This window comes from Equus przewalskii, chromosome 21, assembly GCF_037783145.1.
Source record: "Equus przewalskii isolate Varuska chromosome 21, EquPr2, whole genome shotgun sequence".
Lineage (NCBI taxonomy): Eukaryota > Metazoa > Chordata > Mammalia > Perissodactyla > Equidae > Equus > Equus przewalskii.
The window spans coordinates 27,096,431-27,121,360 of record NC_091851.1 but is presented as its reverse complement, the minus strand read 5'-3'; the positions used below and the strand labels follow the sequence as shown (position 1 = coordinate 27,121,360).

The window sequence follows — 24,930 nt, the reverse complement described above, 5'->3', positions numbered from 1 at the left end:
TCGTGTGTTTAGCTTTGGTAGAGACCGCCAGTCCTCCGTAGCGCTTGGCCAGTTTGCACACCAGCACTGCATGAAAGTTCCAGTCGTTCCACATCCTCACCGACATTTGATAGTTAGTCCTTTAAATTTTGTAAAAGATGAATAGTTTTATTTGTAATATTAGTTTTTTATATGGAACCCATCACTTAAATAGCTTTAGTTATTAAAAAATGATTTTTAATTGTACTATCTTTTCAATTTTAATCTATGCTTATGGGTAAATAATGTTGGGGTTTAATTTGCATTTCCTTAAGGGCCCATGATGTCCAGCACTTTCTTTAAAACTGGCCATTTGAATATCTTTTTGGAAGTGACTGTTCATGTCTCTTGCCTCCCCCCCCCCCCGCCTTTTTTTAAATTGCGTGTTGGTCTCTTTTTTTAATTGATGTGTGAGAGTTCTTTACATGGTCTGCCTAGGAATCCTTTGCTGAGTACATGTAAATACCTTCTCCCAATCTGTGGTTTGCATTTGTACTCTTTTCATGAGTGAAATGAATGAATTAATCACTCTCTTCAGTGAACCCAAATAGTTTATTTGTGCTATTGCTCCCAAAGACACACAGATTATAGATGTTTGCTGTCTGAAAAATGAAGATATTTGCTATCTAGTTGGAACTTGCTATCCAGATGGAATGCTGTCTAAAATCTATTCAAAGAGATAGGAAACTACAGGGGTGTGCTAATGACTTTACAAATATAAGTAATCCCAGCAACAACCAGAGTGAAAGAGGGAGTAAGGGGAAAAGCATTATATTATATTCTATTTGCATTGAACTCTCCCATGCTAAAAAGTAATTCACTGGGTTTTTTTGTTTGTTTGTTTGTTTTTTGAGGAAGATTAGCCCTGAGCTAACTGCTGCCAATCCTCCTCTTTTTGCTGAGGAAGACTTGTCCTGAGCTAACATCCATGCTCATCTTCCTCTACTTTATACGTGGGACACCTGCCATAGCATGGCTTTTGCCAAGTGGTGCCATGTCCGCAGCCAGGATCTGAACCAGCGAACCCCAGGCCACTGAAGCAGAATGTGTGCACTTAACTGCTGCGCCACTGGCTGGCCCCTAATTCACTGTTTAAAATTGTGATACAACCATAGAATGGAATACTATGCACCCAAAAAATTATTTGGTTATTTAAGGAAATGAGAAAATTGTCATGTTTAAAAAACAGACATAAAACTTTGTATGTCCCAGTATTGTTAAATACATATATGCGTGAGAAAAGAGAGAAAATAATTTGTTACCAGCAGTTACATCTTTGGCTGGTAGCATTACAAATTATTTTTATTTTCTTTTTCATATTCTGTGTTTTCCTAATTTTCTACAATAAGCATGTATTGCTTTTCTGATTATTTTAAAATATTAAAATATTCCATCTACCAGCAGACCAAATTCTAAAAAATTTATTCATCCCTCCCCACATTTAAATTCTGGAGAAACGATGCACAGGGGAGGAAGAACTATTCCTCTGCCTTCTAGGTCCTTCTGGCTGGTCTGAGAATCAATTGATGTGAGACAGAATAACAGGAGAAAATCAAACAAGGTTTGATTTGTTTGTATAACGTGTATTCATGGGAGAAACCCAGGAAAACTGAGAAACTTACCAAAACGACCAAAGCCACCACCTTAAATACCATCTTCAGCTAAAGACAAAGGAGGATGTTTGGGGTCGTGGTCTGGGACTTCAAAGGGGAGGAAGGCAACTTACATGGAGATGAAAAAGCAAATGTTTGGTAAACAAATGTTTGCTGGGCCATCTATAGACAGTGTGACCAGAGAGAGAACTTTGATAAATATTTAGGGCTTAGCAAGGCTCCTCCCAGCCTACCATACCCAGAGTTATCTATGGTGACGGCCTGTCCTGGAACAGACCTTCTATCTTGAATTCTTTTATTTAGGCAGGGGGCAGGTCAAAGTTTCTTTTGGAGTCTTTTGTTCTTAAAGATAATCAAGGCAAAGAGACACATTTTGGGGTGGGAGACATTCTGGTCCCCCACAGTTTCATACCCTAGCTTTGGATGAACTGTGTTAACAATGCTATTGCCAAATGCTGTGGAAATTCTTTTTTACAACCTGACTTATTTAAAATTTGTTCTAATTCCTATCTAGTATGATAGGAATTAAAACTTACCTGAACACTGTCAGTAACATGTAACAACCTAAAATTCTGATAAAACTTCAGAATGACCTTATGAGTATTAAACACTAAATGAGATTGGTTATTAAATTCTGATTATCTTTATAACTTGTGGATCACTGATAACCCATGTGGAGATTTCTGGACTTCTTTCTTCTTAATCTTTCTGAGACTGTGTGATCCTCTTCCACCCATATCCATGTCTGTCTCTCTCCTCTCCTCCATCCCCACCCCTGACTCAGCACTTCACTCTGTTCTGAGTCAGCAGGAGGAATTGAGCATAAAACCAAGGAAGAAGGCTTAAGGAGAATCAGCAGTGTAATTTGAGTTGGAAATTTTTCTGAAAATAGACGAACAGTCTACAGATCTGTGCAGATTGCTGCATTTATTAGACTGTGAGATGCATCATTTTGAAGTAGGAAAAATTAGGAGAAAAATGTTCAAAACACAAGAACATTCTGTAAACATAGCTATTTCCTCCCACTCCCTGAGCTGAAGATAGCAAAAACTGGAGGAAAGGAAAAAAAAATTGGTTTTTTTCTCTCAGGTGGCTTGGGAGTGGTTGTAAGTTGATCCTTATTAGCCGTAAATCCGGTGTAAATGCAGAAATACAGCCAGGAATGAAGTGGCTAATAGCCGTGAGTTCTAAGTCTCCAGTTTTCAAAGAAGGAATGGCCAGCATTTCTTCCAGCTGCCTTTTTCAAAACAGGCTATATTAACCTGGAAGGGAGACTTTTTGTTTTTTTTCTGACTTGTTTCTTGTTCTCGTGTCTCTTGAAACCACCATCTCAAGAAAATGTGTGACACTGAGTTGTGTTTTTGTTTGTTGAAGGTCAACATATACAATAAAGTACATTAATCTTAAGTGGACAGCTTGATAAATTTTTGTATATGCTTACTCCCTTGACACAGAGTTTTTATCTTTTTAGCTCTCCGGCTTGACAACCAATGTTGTGGACATTATTTTGGCTCATCACTTTGGGCAGGTAAGTGCCTATTACACCTAGGAGAGCTGTGTTTATTGGCTTGCACTGAAAGCCTTGTTTACCTCAGGAAGGAAGAGGTGCCGTAGAATTCACCTGATCCTAGTGGTAACACTTCTAGTGCAGTGCGAGATGCATGTGGCTCAGCAAAGGCCGGTCTTAGGGGAGAGGCATTAACTCAGTGCCACATGGCCCTTAGCATTTGGAGAGATGAGAGGAGGCAGCGCTCAGCCCCCCCCAACCTGTTCCCTGTAAGCAGCATGCCATCTGTTAATGTTTGACAACATCACAAACCTCACCAAACATCTTTAGAGCCATAATGAGGTCTGGGAAAGGCTTCACAGAAACAGAAATTTCAGAGAAAAAAGAAACCATGAAATGTTAGTGCTGAAAGAACCATAGACATTATTTTGTTCAATCCTCATGATTTACTGGTGAGAAAACTGAAGTCTACAGAGGAAATGATGGTTATATGGATAATTATTGGGTGGGAGAGGGGAGCCCAGTTCTCTTTTCAGAGGGAAAAGTGAGTTGGATCATGTGTTTCTGGTGCCAATTACAATGTGTGTTTTTCCCCACACCACTAAGCAAGTCTCAGATACCAGCTGGGTGTCCTACAATTCACCTCAATTCTGACACTGTCTACCTGGTGATAGTGTCAGCTCCCACAGGTTAATGGCTCAGTCCTACAGGACTGACACCCACCCACCTCCCTCCGCCTTCAGATGCCAATCACAAGTCCATGTTGTCACCCGTGCTTCTGGACTGACCAGCTGTAGATCGGAGGTTCCAACGACCCTCTCGTTAGGTTTGATTGATTTTGCTATAGCGGCTCACAGAGCTCAGAGAAACATTTTACTTACTAGGTTACCAGTTTGTTATGTATAAAAGGATATAACTCAGAAACAACCAGATGATAGAGATGCATAGGGCAAGGTATGTAGAAAGGGGCCCCGAGCTTCTGTGATCTCTTGGAGCTTGCCAGAACCTCCACGTGTTCACCAACCCGGAAGCTCTCCAAACCCTGTCCTTTTAGGTTTTTATGGAGGCTTCATTACATAGCCATGGTTGATTAAATCGTTAACCATTGGTGACTGAGCTCAATCTCCAACCCCTCCCCACTCTCCCCAGGTGGGACTGGAAGTTCCAACCCTCTAATCACTTGGTTGGGTTAGGTCCTGACTTACTTAGGTGCTTTCCAAAAGTCCCCTCATTAACATAACAAGACACTTTTATGGCTCTCATATCTTTGGAAATTCTAAGGGTTTTAGGAGCTCTGTGCCAGGAACTGGGACAAAGACCAAATATGTATTTCTTATTGTAAATCACAGTATCGCAGATGACCTATGAAGGGGTGAGGGAATAAATGAGCAATGAGGCTGTGGGGCTGTGAGGTGTCTGGAGTGGGAAGATGAAAACAATGTAAGTAGGAGTAATGCACATCCAACTTCAGTCTGTGTGATTAATTTTAAATATTATTGGAAGGAAAATGGTAGATGAGAAAACTAGCATTTATTGAGTACTCATTATGTGTAAAGCACTTTGATAAGTGCTTTAAGGGACAAACTCAGTTATTTTTCACATGGTTTTATTAAACTTATTTTAGGATGGAGAAACTGAGGACCAGAGACTTGCCACTGTTATCCAGAGAGCAAGTGATGGAGCTGACACTTTGTTACAGAACCAAAGTGGGTTAGCTTCCTGGCAAGTTAAAATCAGAGCCTCCACCAGAAGTAGTTGTCACGCAAAGTAGAGTTCATTTGTAGCAAATAGGAGACCACGCAGAATCATTTACAAAGTCATGGCTCTCCCTGAACAAAGGGAAGCAGGTGTCTTTTATTTTGGGTGGGGAGTGAATATTTAAAAGTGAAGTTTTGTCATCATGTGTAGAGGCGGGTCTTGGCTGGCGCAGGTGCAGTCTGCAAATCTGTCCTCACGTGGTATTAGTATTAAGGTGGAGTAAAGGGCATCTTTTGGTCATCTCCCGGCCATCTGCGCAAGTGCTGCTCTTGCAGTGGGACTTGATCTGGTTCAGGCTGGTTGACGCTGGTATTTCTTCCCACTGAGGCTCTGAAAACAACCGTGAGGGAGTGCTAAGCACCTTTAAACTTCCTTCAAGCTGCTTAGGGAATGCACTGGTGACAGTTTGAATCCAGGTCAGCTAACTCCAAAGTTCATAGTCTTTCTTTTCTTTTATTTAGGTTATATTTTATCAGGGTTACAAATTCACATGTATTTAGAGTAGAGAAGTTCTGCAGGGCTTGTTACAAAGAATCTGCCACCCACCCATTTCCTGCTTCTTAAAGGTAACCTACTTTAATTCTTTTAGCCAATTCTTTTGGGTTTTGTTTCCATATTGCTCTCTCTTTAATTGGGGGTATAACTTACATAGAGTAAAGGACATCAATCATAAGTGCATCTCAGTGACTTCTTATATACATATACTCTCATATAACCACCACCAAATCAAGATAGAGAACATTGCCATCAAAAGGTTCCCTCCTGCCCTTTCCTACTTCTAATCCCCCTCCCCAAACAAAGTATTCAGTGTTCTGTTAGCCCTATAGATTTGTTTGCCTGTCCTTGGCCTTTGTATAAATGCAGTCACACAGTGTCCACTCTTCTGAGTCTGGCTTCTTTTGCTCGATATATTGTCTTTGAGATTCATCCATGTCATTCTGTGTATCAGTAGTTCATTCTTTTTTGTTACTGTGAGCAGTCCATTGTGTTAATGTACCACAGATTATTTATTCACCTAGGAACATTTGAGTTGTTTCTAGTTTGGGGTTTTTTTGTTTTTGTTTTTTTACTAGTATGAATAAAGCTCCTATGAATATTCTCATACATGTCTTTTTGGATGTATGCAGTCAATTCTCTTTGCCTCCATCTCTCTAAATATGCATCTGTTTCCACCTGTTGATTTTTCGGTTGTAGGCATTATCTTTTGGCATTTCATTATGGAAGACGATTTCACTCACTGTCTCTCACACACATACCTGACTCTATGACACACATTTGTATTTTCTACCACTCCACTCCATCCTCCCAATACAGCATAATTTGGATTAGATCAATTTCCAGTTTACACTATCATGCTATGTAAATGCCATTCACAGCTGAGCCATGACTACTTTCTTTTTCTGTGTAGCATTTCACCTTTGCCAGCTGACAGTGTTAGAAATTGTAAATAAAGGACACTGGAGGGACACTGCAAGGTGACAGTGGCAGGAGGGCACTTTCTTTCGAGGTTCTGGCTTTTTTTTTTTTTTTAAATAGCACACATCTTAAGTTTTGTTTTATTTTTTTAAGATTGGCTCTGAGCTAACATCTGTTGCCAGTCTTTTTTCTTCTTCTTCTTCTCCCCAAAGTCCCCGCCCAGTACATAGTTGTATATTCTAGTTGTAGGTCCTTCTAGTTCTGCCATGTGGGGCCCCGCCTGAGCATGGCTTGATGAGCAGCACTGGGGCCGCACCAGCGAAACCCCAGGCTGCCGAAGTGGAGCTCACGAACTTAACCCCTCGGCCACAGGGCCGGCCCCTTTTTTTAATTTAGCACAGGAGTCGATCTGAATAGAGAAGACTTGGTGACGCTCATCTCAGCAGCCTTCAGGTCACACTTTCTCTGTCCTGTGGGCTGTTTCTGCAGGGTTCAGCCTGGAGACAGAAACCACACAGTTTGAGCACAAAAAATTTAAAATAAAATGTTAACTAGTAAAAGGTACTTTACTTCTCAAAGGGATAAGAGAGGACTCTGAGGGGTCCTAAAGTAGCAGATGGAAAACAGTAGCTACTACTTCTAGGCTGAGGGAGTGTGGACACAAGGAACTAAGTTAAGCCCCCACCACCAAGCCAAGAGTTGGCCTCTCTGAAGAAGTCACAGTTTCCACAGAAACAGAACCGGCTGGTAGTGAAGAAACTTGCCAGAGGGTGAGGGCCGGAACTGGCCCATAGAGCCAATCACCAGAGGGAGAGATTTGTCTAAAGTAAGGTGTGAGCTGCTGCAGAAGCTGCAGTTGGGTGGGGAAGTGTGGGCCGAGGGTGCGACTACGGCTTGTCTTCGAGGATTCCTGCACCTTGAGCCATTGGCTTCTGTGCTCAGTTTTTAAAAGGACTGGCAAAGGGACAATGTGTATGCAGTCTAGCTCCAGAATTACAAAGGATGGTGGATCTGAGGCTGAGAAACCAGAAATTGATACCTAGTGCAGGTGCTTTGCCCAAATGGCTGGGGATCCCTGGCTGTCTGTGCATGTGTAATAAGGGTGGATGGCTAAAAGGCCTGTGGGCACCAGGTGACGCTTATCACTGTGGGCCATTTCCTTGGAGAACCCCTGATGTCAACAACTTTAGGTCTTTTCTCTAAGACTAGTCAGATTCCCCAGATAAGCTTTGAGGTTACACACCAGACATGAATGTTAGTATTCTTGGAACCAAGTGCAGCAAAGGATGGAGGGCCTCAGCATTCAGACTTTAAATGCTCACTTAACCCTCCTCTTTTCAGTATGGTGTATCTACTACCGTCTGGGCTTGTGGTCTCCCAGGTCAAAGACCTTCTATTTTTATCATTTCCAGAGTGTAAACCTTTGGAATTCGCCTGGGGTGGGAAAAGGGAAGTCCCCCAGAATGCAAGGGAGGGATATGGAGCTCTGACTGCTTTTTGCTTTTTTCTCATTGGACCATAGGTGCAGATAATTCGAATTACCAAAGTCTTTGGTTCATGATACACCCTCATCATTGGTTCATGCATAGCCTTCTTTTTTTTTTTTTAATAAGATTGGCACCTGAGCTAACAACTGTTGCCCATCTTCTCTTTTTTTCTTTCTGCTTTTTCTCCCCAAATCCCCCCAATACATAGTTGTATATTTTTAGTTGTGGCTCCTTCTAGATGTGGCACGTGGAACGCCGCCTCAGCGTGGCCTGATGAGTGGTGTCATGTCCGCGCCCAGGATCCGAACCAGCGAGACGCTGGGCCGCCGCAGTGGAGCGCGAGAACTTAACCACTCGGCCACGGGGCCGGGCCCCATAGCCTTCTTTTATTTAGTTGGTTAGCTAGTTATTTTTAGTAATATAATAAGTACCCAAGAACCCTGAGAAAACCATCATCTTTTGTCAGTCCTTTGTTTTCCTTTATGACAATCTTACTGCATCTATATGTAGTCTTTAAAATTATATACATATTTATAATTATAAAAGCATTTTATGCTGAAGTAATTTGGGGGACTTTTTTCACTTAAAATTGCTAAGATTCATCCATATTATTGCTGGATGATCATAAACAGTTTTGTACGTGCCCTGTGTTGTACAAAAGTCTCTCTTGGGTCTACAATTAGGAGTGCAACTTCTGGGTCTGAACTGTTCATGTATCATAAAATTCATGCTTTTAAAGGGTACAATTCAGTGGTTTTTAGTATATTTACAGAGTTATGCAGCCATCACACTAATGCCAGAACATTTTCATCACCCCAAAAGCAAACCCCATATCCATTAATGGTCACTCCCTATTCTCTCCCTCCCCCGCACCTGGCAACCGCTAATGTACTTTCTGTCTCTATGGATTTGCTTATTCTGGACATTTCATATAAATGGAATCATATAATATGTGGCCTTTATGTCTATTTCTTTCTCTCAGCATGTTCTTGAGGTTCATCCGTGTTGTAGCATGTATCAATACTTCATTCCTTTTTATAACTGAATAATATTTCATTGTACGGATATACTACATTTTGTCTATCTGTTCATAAATTGATGGACATTTGGGTGTTTTTCACTTTTTGACTATTATGAAAAATTTGGCTATGAACATTCATATATGGGTTTTGTATGAACATGTGTTTTTAGTTTTCTTGAGTATATACCAAGTAGGACTGGAATTGCTGGGTCACATGGTACTGTTTAACATTTTGAGAAACTGCTGGGCTGTTTTCCAAAGTGGCCGCACCATTTACAATAGTACCAGCAATGCGTGACAGTTCCAGTTTCTCCGCATTGTTGCCAACATTTGATGTTGTCTGTCTGGATTATAGCCATCCTGGTGGGTGTAATGATGGTCTAGTGGTTAAGATTCCACTGCTGAGGCCCAGGTTTGTTTCTGGTCAGCGAACCACACCACCCGTCTGTCGGTTGTCATACTGTTGTCAACATGTGTGTTGCTATGATGCTGAAAGCTATGCCATCAGTATTTCAAATACCAGCTGATGTAGCACCAGAAGGTGAGAGGATGGCGTACAAAGACCGGGCGGGGTTCAGCTCTACTGTACATGGGGTCGCTAGGGAGTCAGAGTTAACTTGACGGCACTAACAAGTAGTGGGCGTGAGGTGGTATCTCATTATGGTTTTGATTTGCATTTCCCTAATGACTAACGATGTTACGTATTGGCCATTTGTGTATCTTCTTTGGAGGAATGTCTGTTAAAATCTTTTGCCCACTTTTTAGTTGAGTTATTTATCTTTTTATTATCTAGTTTTTAGTATATTTTATATATATTATCAAGAGTTTTTTATGTATTCTCTTCTCACATATATGATATGCAAAGATTTTCTTCCATTCTGTGGGTTGTCTTTTCACTTTCTTGGTGGTGTCCTTTAAAGCACAAAAGTTTTAGCGGGGGATTTGGGGAAATAAAAGCAGAAAAATAAAAGATTGGCAACAGTTGTTAGTTCAGGTGCCAATCTTAAAAAAAAAGCACAAAAGTTTTTAATTTTGATGAAGTCAAATTTATCTATTTTTTCTTTTGTTGCTTGTGTTTTTAGTGTCATATCTAAGAAACTATTGCTTAATCCAATGTCACGAAGATTTGCTCCTATCCTTTCCTTTCTTTTAAGAATTTTATAGTTTTGGCTCTTACATTTAGGTCTGTGATCCATTTTGAGTTAATTTGTTGTATGTATGTGGTATGAGGTTGGAATCTGATTTCATTCTTTTGCATGTGGAAATCCAGTTGTCCCAGTAGCATTTGTTAAAAAGACTCTTCTGTGCCCTTTGAATTTTCTGGGCTCCCTTGTTGAAAATCAGTTGACCATAAATGTAAAGGTATATTTTGGAACACTTTTTTGTTTGGCACCTGAGCTAACAGCTGTTGCCAATCTTTTTTTTTTTCCTTCTCCCCAAAGCTCCCCAGTACTTAGTTGTATATTATAGTTGTAGATCCCTCTGGTTGTGCTATGTGGGATGCTGCCTCAGCATGGCCTGACGAGTGGTGCTAGGTCCGTGCCCAGGATCCAAACCGGCAAAACCCTGGGCCACCGAAGTGGGCACACAAACTTAACCGCTTGGCCACGGGACTGGCCTCTGGAATACTTATTTATATCCTATTGTTATTTGTCTAGCCTTATGCCAGTATCACACTGTCTTGATTACTATAGCTTTGTAGTAAGATTCTTAATTGGGAAGTATGAGTCCTCCAACTCTGTTCTTCTTTTTCAAGATTGTTTTGGCTGTTCTAGATTCCTTGCACTTCCATATGAATTTGGATCCAGCTGTCCATATCTGCAAAGAGCTAACTGGGATTTTGATAGTAATTATGTTGAATCTATAGATCAATTTGGGGAGCATTGCTATCTTAACAATATTATTTCAATCCATGAACATGGAGTGTCTATCCATTTATTTCTCCCTTTAAATTTCTTTCAACAATGTTTTGTAGTAAAGTCTTACTCTTCTTTTTTTATATTTATTCCTAAGCATTTTATTTTGGGGGTACTATTATAAATGGATTGCTTTGTTAATTTCATTTTTAAATTGTTTATTGCTAATGTGTAGAAATACAATTAATCTTTGTATATTGATCTTGTATTCTTCAACCTTACTGAACTAATTTATTAGCTCTAATTGTTTTGTGTGGATTCCTTAGGGTTTTCTGTATACAATGTCATGTCACCTGCAAATAAACATAGTTTTACTTCTTCCTTTCCAATCTGAATACCTTTTATTTCTTTTTCCTGCCTAAATAGAACTTTCTAGGCCCTGGCTAGAACCTCTAGTAAGTGTTGAATAGAAGTGATGAGAGTGGATGTCCTTGTCTTGTTTCTGATCTTACTGGGAAGGCTTCAGTCTTTCACCATTGAGTGTGATGTCAGCTGTGGATTTTTCATAGATGCCCTTTATCAGGTCGAGGCAGTTCTCTCCTATTCCTGGTTTGTTGAGTGTTTTTATCATGAAAGCGTGTTGGATTCTGTCAAATGCTTTTTCTCTGTCTCTTGAAAGATATGTGTGACTTTCGTCCTTTATTCTTTTAATGTGGTATATTATATTTATTGATTTTTGTATGTTGAACCAACCTTGCATTCCTAGGATAAATCTCACTTACTCATGGTGTATAAGCCTTTTTATGTGTTGTAGCATTTGGTTTGCTGGTATTTTGTTAAGGATTTTTGTGTCTGTCGTCATAAGGGATATTGGTGTGTAATTTTCTTATGATGTTTTTGTCTGGTTTTGGGATTAAGGTAATATTTAGCCTCATGGAATGAGTTGAGACGTATTCTCTCTTTTATTTTTCATAAGAGTTTAAGAAGAAGTACTATTGATTCTTCTTTAAATGTTGGGTAGAATTCACCGTGAAGCCATCTGGGCCAAAGCTTTACTTTGTGGGAAGTTCTTATATTACTAATTTAATCTCTTTACTTGTTATAGGTCTATTCAGGTTTCTCTGTTTCTTCTTGAGACAGTTTAAGTGGTTTGTGTCTTTCTAGGAATTTGTTCATTTCATTTAGGTTATCTAATTTGTTGACATACAATTATTCCTAATATTCCCTTATAATTCTTTTTATTTCTGTAAAGCTGATAGTAATGTCTCATCTTTCATTCCTGTCTTTAGCAATTTGAGTCTTGTCTCTCTCTCTCTTTTTTTTTTCGTCAGTCTAGCTGATCAATTTTTGGTTTCATTGATTTTCTCTATTCTTTTTCTATTGTCTATTTCAATTCTAATTTTTATTATTTTTTCCTTCTGCCTGCTTTAAGTTTATTCTTCTTTTTCTAGTTTCTTAAAGTGGAAAGTTCGTATGGATTTGAGATCTTTCTTCTTTTTTTATAGGGGCATTTATAGCTGTAAATTTCCCGCTAAACACAGCTTTAGCTACATCCTATAACTTTTGGTATTTTCATTCATCTCAAAGTATTTTCTAATTTCCTTGTGATTTTTTCTTTGACTCATTAGTTCTTTAGGATTATGTTGTTAATTTCCTAAATTTCCTTCTATTATTGATTTCTGATTTCCTTCCAGTATGGTCAGAGGATATTCTTAATATTTCATTCCTTTTCAAATTTATTGAGACTTGTTTTAAAGATTTTATTTTTTCCTTTTTCTCCCCAAAGCCCCCCGGTACATAGTTGTATATTCTTCGTTGTGGGTCCTTCTAGGTGTGGCATGTGGGACGCTGCCTCAGCGTGGTTTGATGAGCAGTGCCATGTCTGCGCCCAGGATTCGAACCAACGAAACACTGGTCCGCCTGCAGCAGAGGGCGTGAACTTAACCACTCGGCCATGGGGCCAGCCCCTGAGACTTGTTTTATATTCTAACATATGGTCTGTCCTAGAGAATGTTCCATGTACACGTGAGAAGAATATGTATTCATTCTGCTCCTAAATGGAGTGTTCTGTAGATATCTGTTAGGTCTGGTGGTTTATAGTGATATTCAGTTCTTTATTTCCTTGTGATCTTCTGCCTGGTTATTCTATCCATTATTGTAGGATTGTATTGAATGTAGGGTATTAAAGTTACCAACTATTATTATTGCACTGTCTACTTCTCCCTTCAATTCTGTTTGATTTGCTTTATGTATTTTAATTGTTACGTCTTCCTGATGTTAGACCTTTATTAGAAATGTCAAAAACCAAACTCTGCATGTTGAATAAAACAAAGCAGAAAGATGAGTTTATTGCAAGGCTTTCACCCTGCAAACCAGGAAACTCAAGGCTATGGGAGCAATGAGTTCCGAGTTGGTCACAGATTAAGGGATTATTATGGGGTAAATGCAGAGGTTATTTGGCTTTTTCAGCAGGTTAGTTGCCTAGGGGTTTTCTTTCTTATTTGGATCAGGGTTGCAGAGTCATGGGGACAAGGAAGTCCACAGATAGCGTGAACAGACTTGGCGTTTGGGGATTGGCTGGTGTCCTCTGCAGATTTCTGAGAAGAGCTGTAAATTCCTGTAAGGTTAGGTTAAGTTTCCTTTATGTACCTGCATTGGCCGTTTCCATTTTGTCCCTGACATAAGAGACTCCATTTTAGTTTAGTTCTACAAACAACTTTCAACTGATTCTCATTTGTTAGCCCCATCCTTACTCTCTGCTTGTAGAGAGAACTGGTGCTGACCGACAATTCTTGAGCCTTTCAGGCTCCTTGGTACATGTTCACTGACTTCTTTCACTCTCCCCACTGCCAGCCTAGCAACCTTGTTGAGTCTGCTAAATGAGCGATTACAGTCTTGCTTCTGCATTCCCACTTTCAAAATGTTATTGCTGTTGTCACTTTTCCTGTTGTCTTTGTCCTTATGAGTTTATGACTTAATAAAGAAATATTTTTGCTGTTATTTTTATGATTTTTCTGGAAGGAATAAAGCTATGTTTTGATTCAGCTCTTTCAATTGGACGTCTCAAAGACCATGATCTTTCCACTACATAATGCTGGGTAGAGTGGATGCTTTCCTGAAGATACAGCATGCTTGGTTTGACCTTAAAAACCAGTTCACAAAATTCCATGCTTAGTGCTCTGGGAGAGACAAAGGTAGTAACATATGGCCCTTGTTCTCCAAGAGCTCGCTCTGTGGGGAGATGAGATATACAGAAATACTATTATGGCACAGGTAAACAGGGATAAGTAATAAGAGCTACCTTTCATTGAACACCTACAAATTTCAGACAGACATTTTATATGCTTTAATTCAATCTGATATGGTACCTCATAATGGGAATTGTATGATTCCCACTTTACAGGTGAAGAATGAATTGGTTTACACAAGGTCCGCAGCTAGTGACATATGGAGGGAGGAGATTTGAAGCCAGATGTGCCGGCCTCTGAAGCTTTCCTCTTTCTGCCTTAGGAGAGGCACCGTGAGGGGCCTGGAGGAATTCAAAGGCAGGAGAGGTTGTCTTCCAAGGTTCCCTTCAGGAAAGGCTTAAAGGTAGAGGAGGAATCCCAGCGGGGCCCTGAAGGTTAGATCAGCTTCCACATTGTAGATTTGGGGAGGAAGGGGGTCACTCCAGGAAGGGGGAATAGTTTGCTCAAAAGCAAAGAGGAAGGAGTTATAAGGCATATTCATGGGTCTTAAGTGACCTGCGGGGGTCTTGGTGTAGGATGCCTGCAGGAGGGTGATTAGCCAAAGCAGTTACTTCTGCAGCCTTTTCCCAGGGCCTGACGTGGAGGAATGAGGCTTTGAGGTGTTTGCGTTTGAATATGTTAGAAACACTATTTCAAATAGGGGGAAGGTAAGACCAGAATTTTAATGGTTTCTGTAAAGCAAGGACATCCTCAATATACGCACAGTGTGTGTTTAATGAAAAATGTGTGAGGTCACAGACAATGGGTTGTCACAAGGCTGAGGAGTTCATTTAAAATTTAAGCAAGCAAATGCTTGTGTTGCTTTTATTGCCTTGAAATGGACACAAATAAGGTTTTTAAACATGAATCATCTCATCTTCACTGATTAGAGGGAAAAAACACAGTGATATCCTCTTTTTTAATCTATGAAATTATCAAAAATCAAAACAAGTGGCCATTTGTACTAGTAAGGGTGTGGAGAAGCAGGTGGTATAAATGAACGAGACGGCCTCATATGTCCTGATAAGCAGTGATCTCTACCTCTACCATGTCGAGCAGACTGCAATTTGTGTTTGGAAAAAAAGGTGGACGGGGGGTGCAATTTATACATAACAGCTTTGCCCAAGATGTTCCATTGGCACTTAAGCCACTTTTACCCCCTTTTATACCAATATCATTTCTTCCCTTTTTTATCTCAAACTTTGCTGCTCAAGTTCCTCTCCAGACCTTCAAGGGGGAGCTGGCTAGATCATTTCATTTCTAATTACTGTGTGCTTCGTTTATCGTTTACTTTTCTTATTGCAGTATCTTTAGCATTTGCCGCGTTTCCTCAGAGTGATTGCAATGCCCTTTAGTTTCCTAGACTCTGATCCATTTGGTTAGTTTCCAACTGTACTCTTGGCTCGCTTCACCCACGTGGTAGTGAGAATGCAAACAAATGTTTTCCTTGTCTCTGTCTCTCTACAAGGCTTGCGGTGATCTTCACACACTTCCCTGGATTAACTGACTCTCTCACTGTTCCTGATACGTTTCTTTCTTCCAAGGCAAACATTTTCCCTTCAGCTTAAAAGTGCTTACTAGGGTGGCGGGAGAGAGTGTGCGCATATGTACGTATATGCTTATGTACAGGAGAACCTGGCACCTGGTTCTGAGAAGGCCAGCAAGAGAGGGACCATGGGACTGTGGATGCTGGGGAGGGAGACTCATTTTCCACTGTATAGACCATTTTGTTTCTCTTATCCTTTATACCTTTAATAGTATTGGTAATAAGATTAAATAAGTGATAAATTGACTTAATAAGATATCATAAATGGAGTATTAATTCCAGAATGTATATTATTAAATGATAGTATATAAATATGTAATACACTGATTACATTGGTGAAGATACAGATAAGTTAATTATACAGATTTGTGGCTGTTAAGAGAAATGTTACTTTCCATTTATTTTATACTTTACAGCTCATATAACTTTTCTTATCTAATCTTTAAAATAGCTCTGTCAGGGAGCTATTCTCTTCATTTTACAGACACTATTCCATTTTTATGAGAAATGGCAGAACATGAAAAAAACACAAATAAGGAACTAGGGTTCCAAATGGTTAGGTGACCTAAGTCCCACAGCTAGTACCTGAATCTAAGGCTAGTGCAGTTTCCACTGTGCCAAAGGTAAGCATATTCAGAGTGTACCCTGAGTTTTTGTGCTTGACCTGGAGTTGATTACTAGCTTTTTCCATCATGATTCATTTTTTTATGGCCCCCCCTTTTGTTTTGGTGAAGAAGATTGGCCCTGAGCTAACGTCTGTTGCCAATCTTCCTCCTTTTTTTTTCTCCCCAAAGCCTCAGCACATAGTTGTATATCCTAGTTGTAGGTCATTTTAGTTCTTCTATGTGGGATGCCACCACAGCATAGCTTGATGAAAGGTGTGTAGGTCTGTGCTCAGGATCCGAACTGGCAAACCCTGGGCTGCCGAAGCGGAGCACGTGAACTTAACCACTCAGCCAGAGGGCTAGCCCCCATCATAGATTCTTTGATGCCCTCATCCAACACAGAATATGGCACTGAACCAGTCTGATGCAAATTAAAAAGATTTCGTCCCATCAGTCTACCCGTCCATCAGTAGGCCCCAGGCTGTCCCCTCATGTCCCATCATGGGCAGGGAGCTTTGGCTTTGGGCGTTGAGAATGCAAACCAATCAAAGTAGACTTGTCCTACAGCTCAGAAGTTTACCAGTGTCTTCTTTCAATTGTTCTAGGAAGAGCTGCAGGCCAACCTGGACCTGATTCAAACCTACAGGCTGCATATTGCACAAGATATCAACCAAGAAAACCTACAGCTCTTCCTGGGTTCCTATAATGGGTACAGTTGTTTCCTATTCATTCACTTAAATGCAGGCCAAGTCTAAAAAGATCATGGACATTTAAGGGAGATGGGAAGGGGAAATAAACTACTTCTTCCAGTGTTGTGTGATGTGATTGCTTTCATGCTATTTCACCACAGTAGAAGAGGAAAGGCTTTCACACAGATATTAAACAGCTTTCAAGAAGAATGAATGAATTGAAGGCCAATTTGGGTACCTAAAATATGTACACACACAAAACACACAAGTAATTTGAGGTGGCACAGAAAAATGCATGGAGGGGAGGCAAAGGGTAGAAGGCTCGGGCCTCGATTCACTTTCTCCTCGCTGATATCTTGTCATCAGGCAGGAGTAACACATGGACACTAGTAAATTCTCTTTCGTTTGTGTATTCCTAAACCCACTGTCACATCTCCCCCAGTCTCTGAGAGAGCCTGATTCTTATCTTAGGATGAGAGGTAAAAATGTTAGCTCCTTCTAGCTTTCTGGGTCATGGGAAAAGATTGAGGAAATGAGTCAGCTGTAACTTAAGGCAGAGTTACACAGCCAGTAAGGAGCAAAGCCAGGTTTTGAACCTGGTCTCTCGAGTTCCTTCCTCTAAATAACAGAGCCTCCTTATTTTTAGTTGAAATCAGAAAGGTTTATTACATACTGCACTAAACTATGTTAGTTACAAGGAAAAAGTTCCCCTTCTCTTAACGAGTTTATTCCTATAAATGAGTTGGCAAATTAAACACTTAGGACTTGAGGATTTCGATAGCGTGGCTGTTGAGTTTTGCAGTTTCTTCCTTTTGGCATTCACAGAGTCCCTCAGAGTTGAGCCTGGAGCCTTGTTCCTGCTCGGTACCACGCAGGAGGCCACTGAAATGGCTACTTGGGAACAAAGCACACAAGGGCCCCTTCCCTCATAAGAGAGTTTTCACATTCCTTGATACGTTATGGTTTTCACGACCTGGAAATAACCTGTGTTGCCATGATTTTACCTGAAAAGAGCATTGCTTCCTTTGTGTTTCTAGACGCAGAGACCTGGACATTGAAAGACCCTTGCTGGGCCAAAATGATAACAAATCAAAGACATTAAAGTAAGTCCCTCAGTTTCCCCACTAAGTTGCTAAATATCTTTGCCTTTCATGGATGAACACAGTGTTCAGTGGCGTGTGTGCTGTTTGCGAATGTCATCTCTCACTTTGCCTTCCCCAGGTGTTCTGCTCTCTTGGTGGTAGGGGACAGTTCACCGGCAGTGGAAGCTGTGGTGAGTATGCCCTGATGTCACGAAGATGAACGAGATTACAGTCACTAAAATGTGTATGGCACACTGCTGACACACTTAGAAAACACTTGGTAAACACTGATTATGCGTATCAAAATAATAAAAGGGTTTGCTCATGGTTATCCAGTTTAGAAAATGAATTCCTCATTAATTGCTAGATTTCATCAGAAAGGATCAGTATTTCTTTGTGTGGTGTAGTTCACTTTGTGGCAAGTAATGCAGCCAGACACCATTGGCTTATTGTCAGGTTCCTGGTAGCCTCAGCCTTCTGCAGCCACCATAAATCTGGAACCATACATATCAGCAGGCGGAAAGGCCGCTGAGAGCCTGCCTGCCTTTCTCTACCTCCTTCTCAAGCACGTAGCACGTTGATAACAAGAATATATGCTGGGGGCCGGCCAGGTGGCACAGCGGTTAAGTTCACACGTTTTGCTTCTCAGCGGCCCGGGGTTCGCTGGTTTGGATCCCGGGTGTGAATATGGCACCACTTGGCAAACACCATGCTGTGGTAGGCGTCCCACATATAAAGTAGAGGAAGATGGGCATGGATGTTAGCTTAGGGCTAGTCTTCCTCAGCGAAAAGAGGAAGATTGGCAGTAGTGAGCTCAGGGCTAATCTTCCTCGAAAAAAAAAAAAAGGGAATATATGCTCATTGTAGGAAGACTGAAAAAATTGGAAAATAGGACAGGAGGAAAAATCATGATCCAGAGACCCAAACTGTTATCTTTTTTTTTTTTTTAAACAGATTGGATTGTATTAAATATACAGGGTTTGGGGACCTGATTACTCAACACTATTGATAGCATTTTCCCATATTTTAAATCAATATGTCTGTATAGTATTAGTGTCGTAAGTGTACCTTTGTTTATTTTTACCTCTTTCTCCTGATTAATTTTGCCCCGTTAATAATGTTGCTGTTGAACAAACATCCTTATAAAATCTTCGCCTGAATTTTTGGTCATTTCCCTGGGATAGATTTCCAGAAGTAGAATTAATGTGTCAAAAATCATAAACCTTTGTAAGATTTTTGATACATTCTGCCAGATTCCTTTCCAGAAAGGACATACGAGTGTGTCACCACCAGCGGTGAGTGAGAGAGAATACCTGTTTGACGGCACCCTGTCCAGCATTGGATTTTAGATTCTATTAGCAGTTAATTTGCTGGGTTAAAAAATGGTGTTCCACTGTTTTAATTTGCACTTCTTTGATTACAAATGAAGTTGACATTTTTTGTATGTCTTTTAGCCTTTGTCTGTCTTTCCCAGAGCGTGTGTAACTTAACTAAGTATCTGTGAAATTATCTGGTTTTCTTTGGCAGCCTTAACTTCTGACCTATTTAGAGCAAAATGTTAGAGAGTAAGGCTTTTTGGAAAAGGAGTCTACAGTTCTGATGTGGGAGTTTTTTCCCCACCATTAAGCAGTTAATTCAATTCAGTTCACTTCTGGCGCTAATTTACCTTGAGGTACCTTCAGGTCCCACAGGTTAAGGGCTTATCCCACAAGACTGCCCCGCCTTTCAGAACCTTAGTACAGATTGGAGTATCTGACAGCCCCCTCCTTGGATTCAGTTAATTTGCTAGGGGAGCTCCAAGAACTCAGGGAAACATTTTACTTACTAGATTACTGGTTTATTATAAAAGAATGTAACTCAGGAACAGCCAGATGAAAGTGATGCGTAAGGCAAGGCCTGAGGAAGGAGTGCAGGGCTCCCATGCCCTCTCCAGGTACGCCACTCTCCCTCAATTCCCGTGTGTTCACCATCCCGGAAGCTCTCTGAACTGTGTTCTTTTGTGAGCCAGCCAGGCTCAGTGCCACCTTGCTGGAGTTACCTTTTCAGTTTTTATGAGGCTTTATTCCGTAGGCATGATTGATTAATGATTGACCATTGTTGATTGAACTCAGTCTCCAGCCTCTGCCCCCTCCACCGAGGTCAGGGGGTGGGACTGAAAGGTCCAACCCTCTACTCACTTGGTTAGTTCTGACATCCAGCTCCCATCCTTAGATGACCAAGGGGCTTTCCAAAAGTCATCCCATTAGCATAACAAAAAGACACCTTTATGACTGCTTGCTTTGGAAATTCCAAGGATTTTAGGAGCTCTGTGCCAGGAACGGTGATGAAGACCAAATATATATTTTTCTTTTTTTTTTTTTTTTAAAGATTGGCCCTGAGCTAACATCTGTTGCCAATCTTCCTCTTTTTTTCCCTTCTTCCCAAAGCCCCCCAGTACATAGTTGTATATATTCTAGTTGTAATATATAGGTCCTTCTAATTCTGCTATGTGGGACGCCGCCTCAGCATGGCTTGATGAGTGGTGCTAGGTCTGCACCCAGGATCTGAACCAGTGAAACCCTGGGCCACCAAAGCAGATCACTCGAACTTAACCATCGTGCCACGGGGCTGGCCCTATATTTCTTATTATAAATCACTATCACAAAGTCTAATACATAATCAGGTCGAGGCATAGGTGAGAAGGTTTGTGGGGCAGGAGGACTGTTTGTAGGGTGAGATAGGTGTCATACATAGAGTATATCTATATTCTGTCTATATGTCACAGATGGAATATATTCACACCTCCCTGAAGTGCCCTGTAAAACATGCTGTGTCTGGTGTAAAATACATGGCATGGCTTAAGCACAAAGGCAAATAACTTTCAAGTCCAAAAAAAAATCTCCAAAGGTAATCAAATTATAGTGATGATCCCAGTTCATCAAGGAGTTTTGTAAAGGTCAGTCTTTTCTGGCTAATAAGGTAGAGATACATGCTACACAAATATTTGTCAAAAACATTTTTTTTTTCATAAACTTGTGTACTTGAAACAGGAAGATAGTGTTGTTTTTAGAAAGTGCCCTTAATCAGAATTCTGTAGTAATGCTGAGTTGTCTTTTTTTAAATTGCATCGACTTAAAGCAAGATTTCCAGTTATTTTTCACAACTGAATAAGTTAGCCAGTACAGAAAAGGCCTCTTTCTGTTTCTGTTTTCCACATCTTCAGCATTTATAGAGAAGAACTTCAGGAGGCATGTCTGTACCACGAAGTAGATGCTCTTCTAGACACGTTCCAACCCAGCTCCCCTGCCAGAGTATTGTATCCTCAAGTTGGTAGGGATTGGGGGCTGTCGTGCATGGAAGAGCAGGAAGAAGCCCCACGAGTTCTGGTCACTGTGGCTAGCTGTTCTTGCTCACTTATCTGTTAAGCATCGTTTTTTGAGCATCTCCTGTCTGCTCGATGCTATGGAGAATACAAAAATGAATGAGATGGCGTCTCTGCATTTGTGGAGCTGAGAGAGTAGACATGTCAAAAACCAACCATTGTGAGGCAGGCCCCATGGCTTAGTGGCTAAGTTCGTGCGGTCCACTTCGGCAGTCGGGGTTTCATGGGTTCAGATCCCAGGCGTGGGCCTACATACACTGCTCATCAAGCCACGCTGTGGCAGTGTCCCACATAAAAAATAGAGGAAGACTGGCAGAGATGTTAGCTCAGGGCCAGTCTTCCTCACCAAAACAAACAAACAAACAAAAACCCAACCATTGTGCTTGGCCTACCAGATATTGAAACTTCTTATAAAGTTATAGAAATTGCAAAGTAGTGAACCAAGGAAAGCATGATTTATTATAAACCCAGACTTGGGAGTTATTCTTCCAGAAAATATTTATTGCGTATTTACTGTCTTCTGAGCACTGTGCCTGGCAGTTAGGAATGCAGTTTTTAAATTCTCCCCTTTAGACTTATTGCATATTAATGTAAAACGGATACGTTTGTTTATCACTGCCTGCATTGTTATTTGTATAAAGCAAAAGCTGTGGTTTGGTGATCCTGGCTTTTAGATCATCCCCTGATTGTAGAAGAGTTTCATGTAACCGCCATCAGCAGTCCCCAGAGCAAAGTTCATCTGGATTACTGGTTCTCGACTTGGTAATTTTAATAACTTCCCCAGCTGGCTTGCTGCCTCTGCAATCTGTCGTACAGGCCACTGCTGGTTAGTCTCCTGAAACAACTCAAATCCTGTCACCTCGGAACCCTTCTTCCCTTTCTGTACCTCTAGAAATCCTACTCATCCTTCTGTACTCGGCTCAAGTGTGAAATTTTGAGGTGATCTCATTCTGCCTTATACCATATGTTTTACCCCTCTAGTTTCCACACTCTTAGCACAGAATTTTGTAGGTGTGTGCTTTGCAAGCGTGTGTAAAGGGAGAGATCCAGGTGATCAATTTAGTCATGAAACATCGCTGAACCTAGAGACTACCTCCCCCAAATATTTTCTTGAAGGTCCCTGCCTTCGTGGATACGAGAGTACAAGAGACCAAACATGTAAATCCACAAGGATGTAAATTCTGAATTCTGATGACTGCTGTGTGAGAAGAACCACAGAGGAACTAACTGTAGACGTGGTAGTCAACGACCTTGAGGCAGGAAAGAGTCACACAAACCCACTACACTCGGGGCACGGGAAAGGGGGGCGAAATGGGCCGGGTTAGTACGCAGGGTCAGGCATTTGGGCCATTTGTGCTAGGAAGCCCTCGGGACCCCAGCAGGAGAGGGCCTGGTCCAGTTCACTTATTAAAGAAGGAGATAACTTGCCCCCATCAGTTGGGAGAATTAGATTCAACACGTAAGTTTTTTAAAGACTCTACTTGTAACAGATTCAGAAAATGAAATTAGCCAGATTTTTAGATCTACTCAGAAACATCAGATATAAAGTGCATCGTATAAATATATTTCCTGCTTTGTATTTTTCTACTTTTTTTGGCTGATTCAGTCACCTCCAAACTGAGTTGTTGATCTGGGAAGATCATTCTCATGCCAAGCTATTTTTTATTTTTCTAGCAGTTCATAAAATTTTTTTCTCCTTTTTTCTTTTTTTGAAGGTTGAATGCAATTCTCGCCTGAATCCTATAAATACAACTTTGCTCAAGGTAACGTGTCTTCTTTCCTTATTACCATTTGTGAGTAAGTTGTACATGGTTCAAGTTACTCTGTTTCTGGAATAGTTACCCAGAAAGAAGGAAAGGTTCTCTCTCCCTCTCTCTCTCTCTCTCTGATTCTCTCATTCTTTTTCAAAAATATTTTTTCCTGGGGCTGGCCCCGTGGCCGAGTGGTTAAGTTCGCGCGCTCTGCTGCAGGCAGCCCAGTGTTTCGTTGGTTCAAATCCTGGGCGCGGACATGGCACTGCTCATCAAACCACGCTGAGGTGGCGACCCACATGCCACAGCTAGAAGGACCCAGAACAAAGAATATACAACTATGTACCAGGGGCTTTGGGGAGAAAAAGGAAAAAATAAAAAATCTTTAAAAAAAAAATATTTTTTCCCAAATATGTTCTCAGTTTATAAAATTGGAAAATAAAGAATATAAATATAGAAAGAATAAAATAAATAAAAATTACTCATAATCCTACAACCCAAAGATAACCTTTGGTAAAAATATTGGTGTTTTTTTCCTATATATTTTTATGTTGTTAAGATCATAGGCTATTTATAGCCCTGTATCTGTTTTCCTCAACTTTTTGACATAAGCATCTTCCCATGTCATTAAAAACTTAAGCTTTTTTTTTTTTTTTTGTGAGGAAGATTAACCCTGAGCTAACATCTGCTGCCAGTCCTCCTCTTTTTGCTGAGGAAGACTGGCCCTGAGCTAAAATCCGTGCCCATCTTCCTCCACTTTATACGTGGGATGCCTGCCACAGCATGGTGTGCCAAGCGGTGCCATGTCCACACCTGGGATCCCAACCGGCGAACCCCGGGCTGCCAAAGCAGAATGTGCAAACTTAACCTCTGCGCCACCGGGCCGGCCCTTAAGCATTATTTAATGTTGTGAGAATTAAGATAATGAGTGGAAATTCTTTACATGCTAAATCACATATTGGTAAGGAAGCTTCCAGTAACTCTCTAATGATGAGAAGGGTGCATTTTCTTTCTTTTAGGGCAAATAGAGAGCAGCTCTTATACTAAAGTTCTAGGGTTAGCATCAGGTATCTCCCCCTTTTAATTGCACCCTAGGCAAGTGTCTCAAGCTTGCTTTTTCTGGAGCCTCTAGTAGAACGTTCAGGGACCTGCCCTCCTGGTTGGATCGATATACTATAGGTTTAAGTGTTGATCTTATGTTGCTTGCTGCTTCTTTCTTACCTTTCTCTTTGAAATGTGCTTGAAAGGAAAGTGCTGTCGCCAGAAGCGGCCCATACTTCCTGGAAATAGAACATGAGGTTAATGCTCTGACGTGACAAAACTCAGTGTTCTGGGGTCCAGGAGATTGATGAACTAGTCTAAAATATGAATGTTTTTTTAAAAGTATGTGGTTTCAAATTAGTTTTTCACTGCAGATTTGAATCAATATTCCAAAAGCACAAAACTGAACTCTACAGTAGCTGTAGACGTGGTTATTTCTGGGCAGAAATGCCCATCCACAATAGCATGATGGAACTGATTCTCCACCTATGTGATAGGTATCAAGCTTGGAAATAGTCTCTCCTAATAGTCTCTCTCTGCGTAAGAGAACTGTTTTAGGATTCTAATCAGATTTTGGTTCCCCAAACTTGATGAAAATACAGGCTGTGCCAGTTAGGTCTATTTTATACTTAAATCAGGTTAAATGTTTTTCCTGATCTTATGCTTAGTATTTTCAGGGGACTGTTCCTCCTTTTTTTTTTTTTAAGATTTTATTTTTCCTTTTTTCTCCCAAAGTCCCCCGGTACAAAGTTGTGTATTTTCAGTTGTGTGTCCTTCTAGTTGTGGCATGTGGGATGCCGCCTCAGCATGGCTTGATGAGTGGTGCCGTGTCCGTGCCCAGGATTTGAACCGGTGAAACCCTGGGCCGTTGAAGCAGAGCGCTCGAACTTAACCACTCAGCCACGCAGCTGGCCCTGGACTGTTCCTTCTTAACCTCAAATTCCTGTGCCTT

At 40.8% G+C, this 24,930-nt stretch overlaps 1 protein-coding gene across 19 annotated transcripts in view; it reads left to right on the top strand.

Annotated features, from left to right (window-relative positions):
• The window catches only part of NDRG3 (NDRG family member 3), a 73,019-nt gene that overhangs the window by 42,452 nt on the left and 5,637 nt on the right, over window positions 1-24,930 (top strand). For 13 of the 19 annotated variants that reach the window (XM_070588327.1, XM_070588330.1, XM_070588333.1 and 10 more), the window contains 5 exons: window positions 3,103-3,159; window positions 16,660-16,763; window positions 17,781-17,846; window positions 17,965-18,016; window positions 22,902-22,949. In XM_070588327.1, the coding sequence (XP_070444428.1) occupies window positions 3,103-3,159; window positions 16,660-16,763; window positions 17,781-17,846; window positions 17,965-18,016; window positions 22,902-22,949 (327 nt within the window). The remainder of the gene's footprint in view (window positions 1-3,102; window positions 3,160-16,659; window positions 16,764-17,780; window positions 17,847-17,964; window positions 18,017-22,901; window positions 22,950-24,930) is intronic. The other 6 variants (XM_070588334.1, XM_070588332.1, XM_070588336.1 and 3 more) reach the window with 1 other exon arrangement.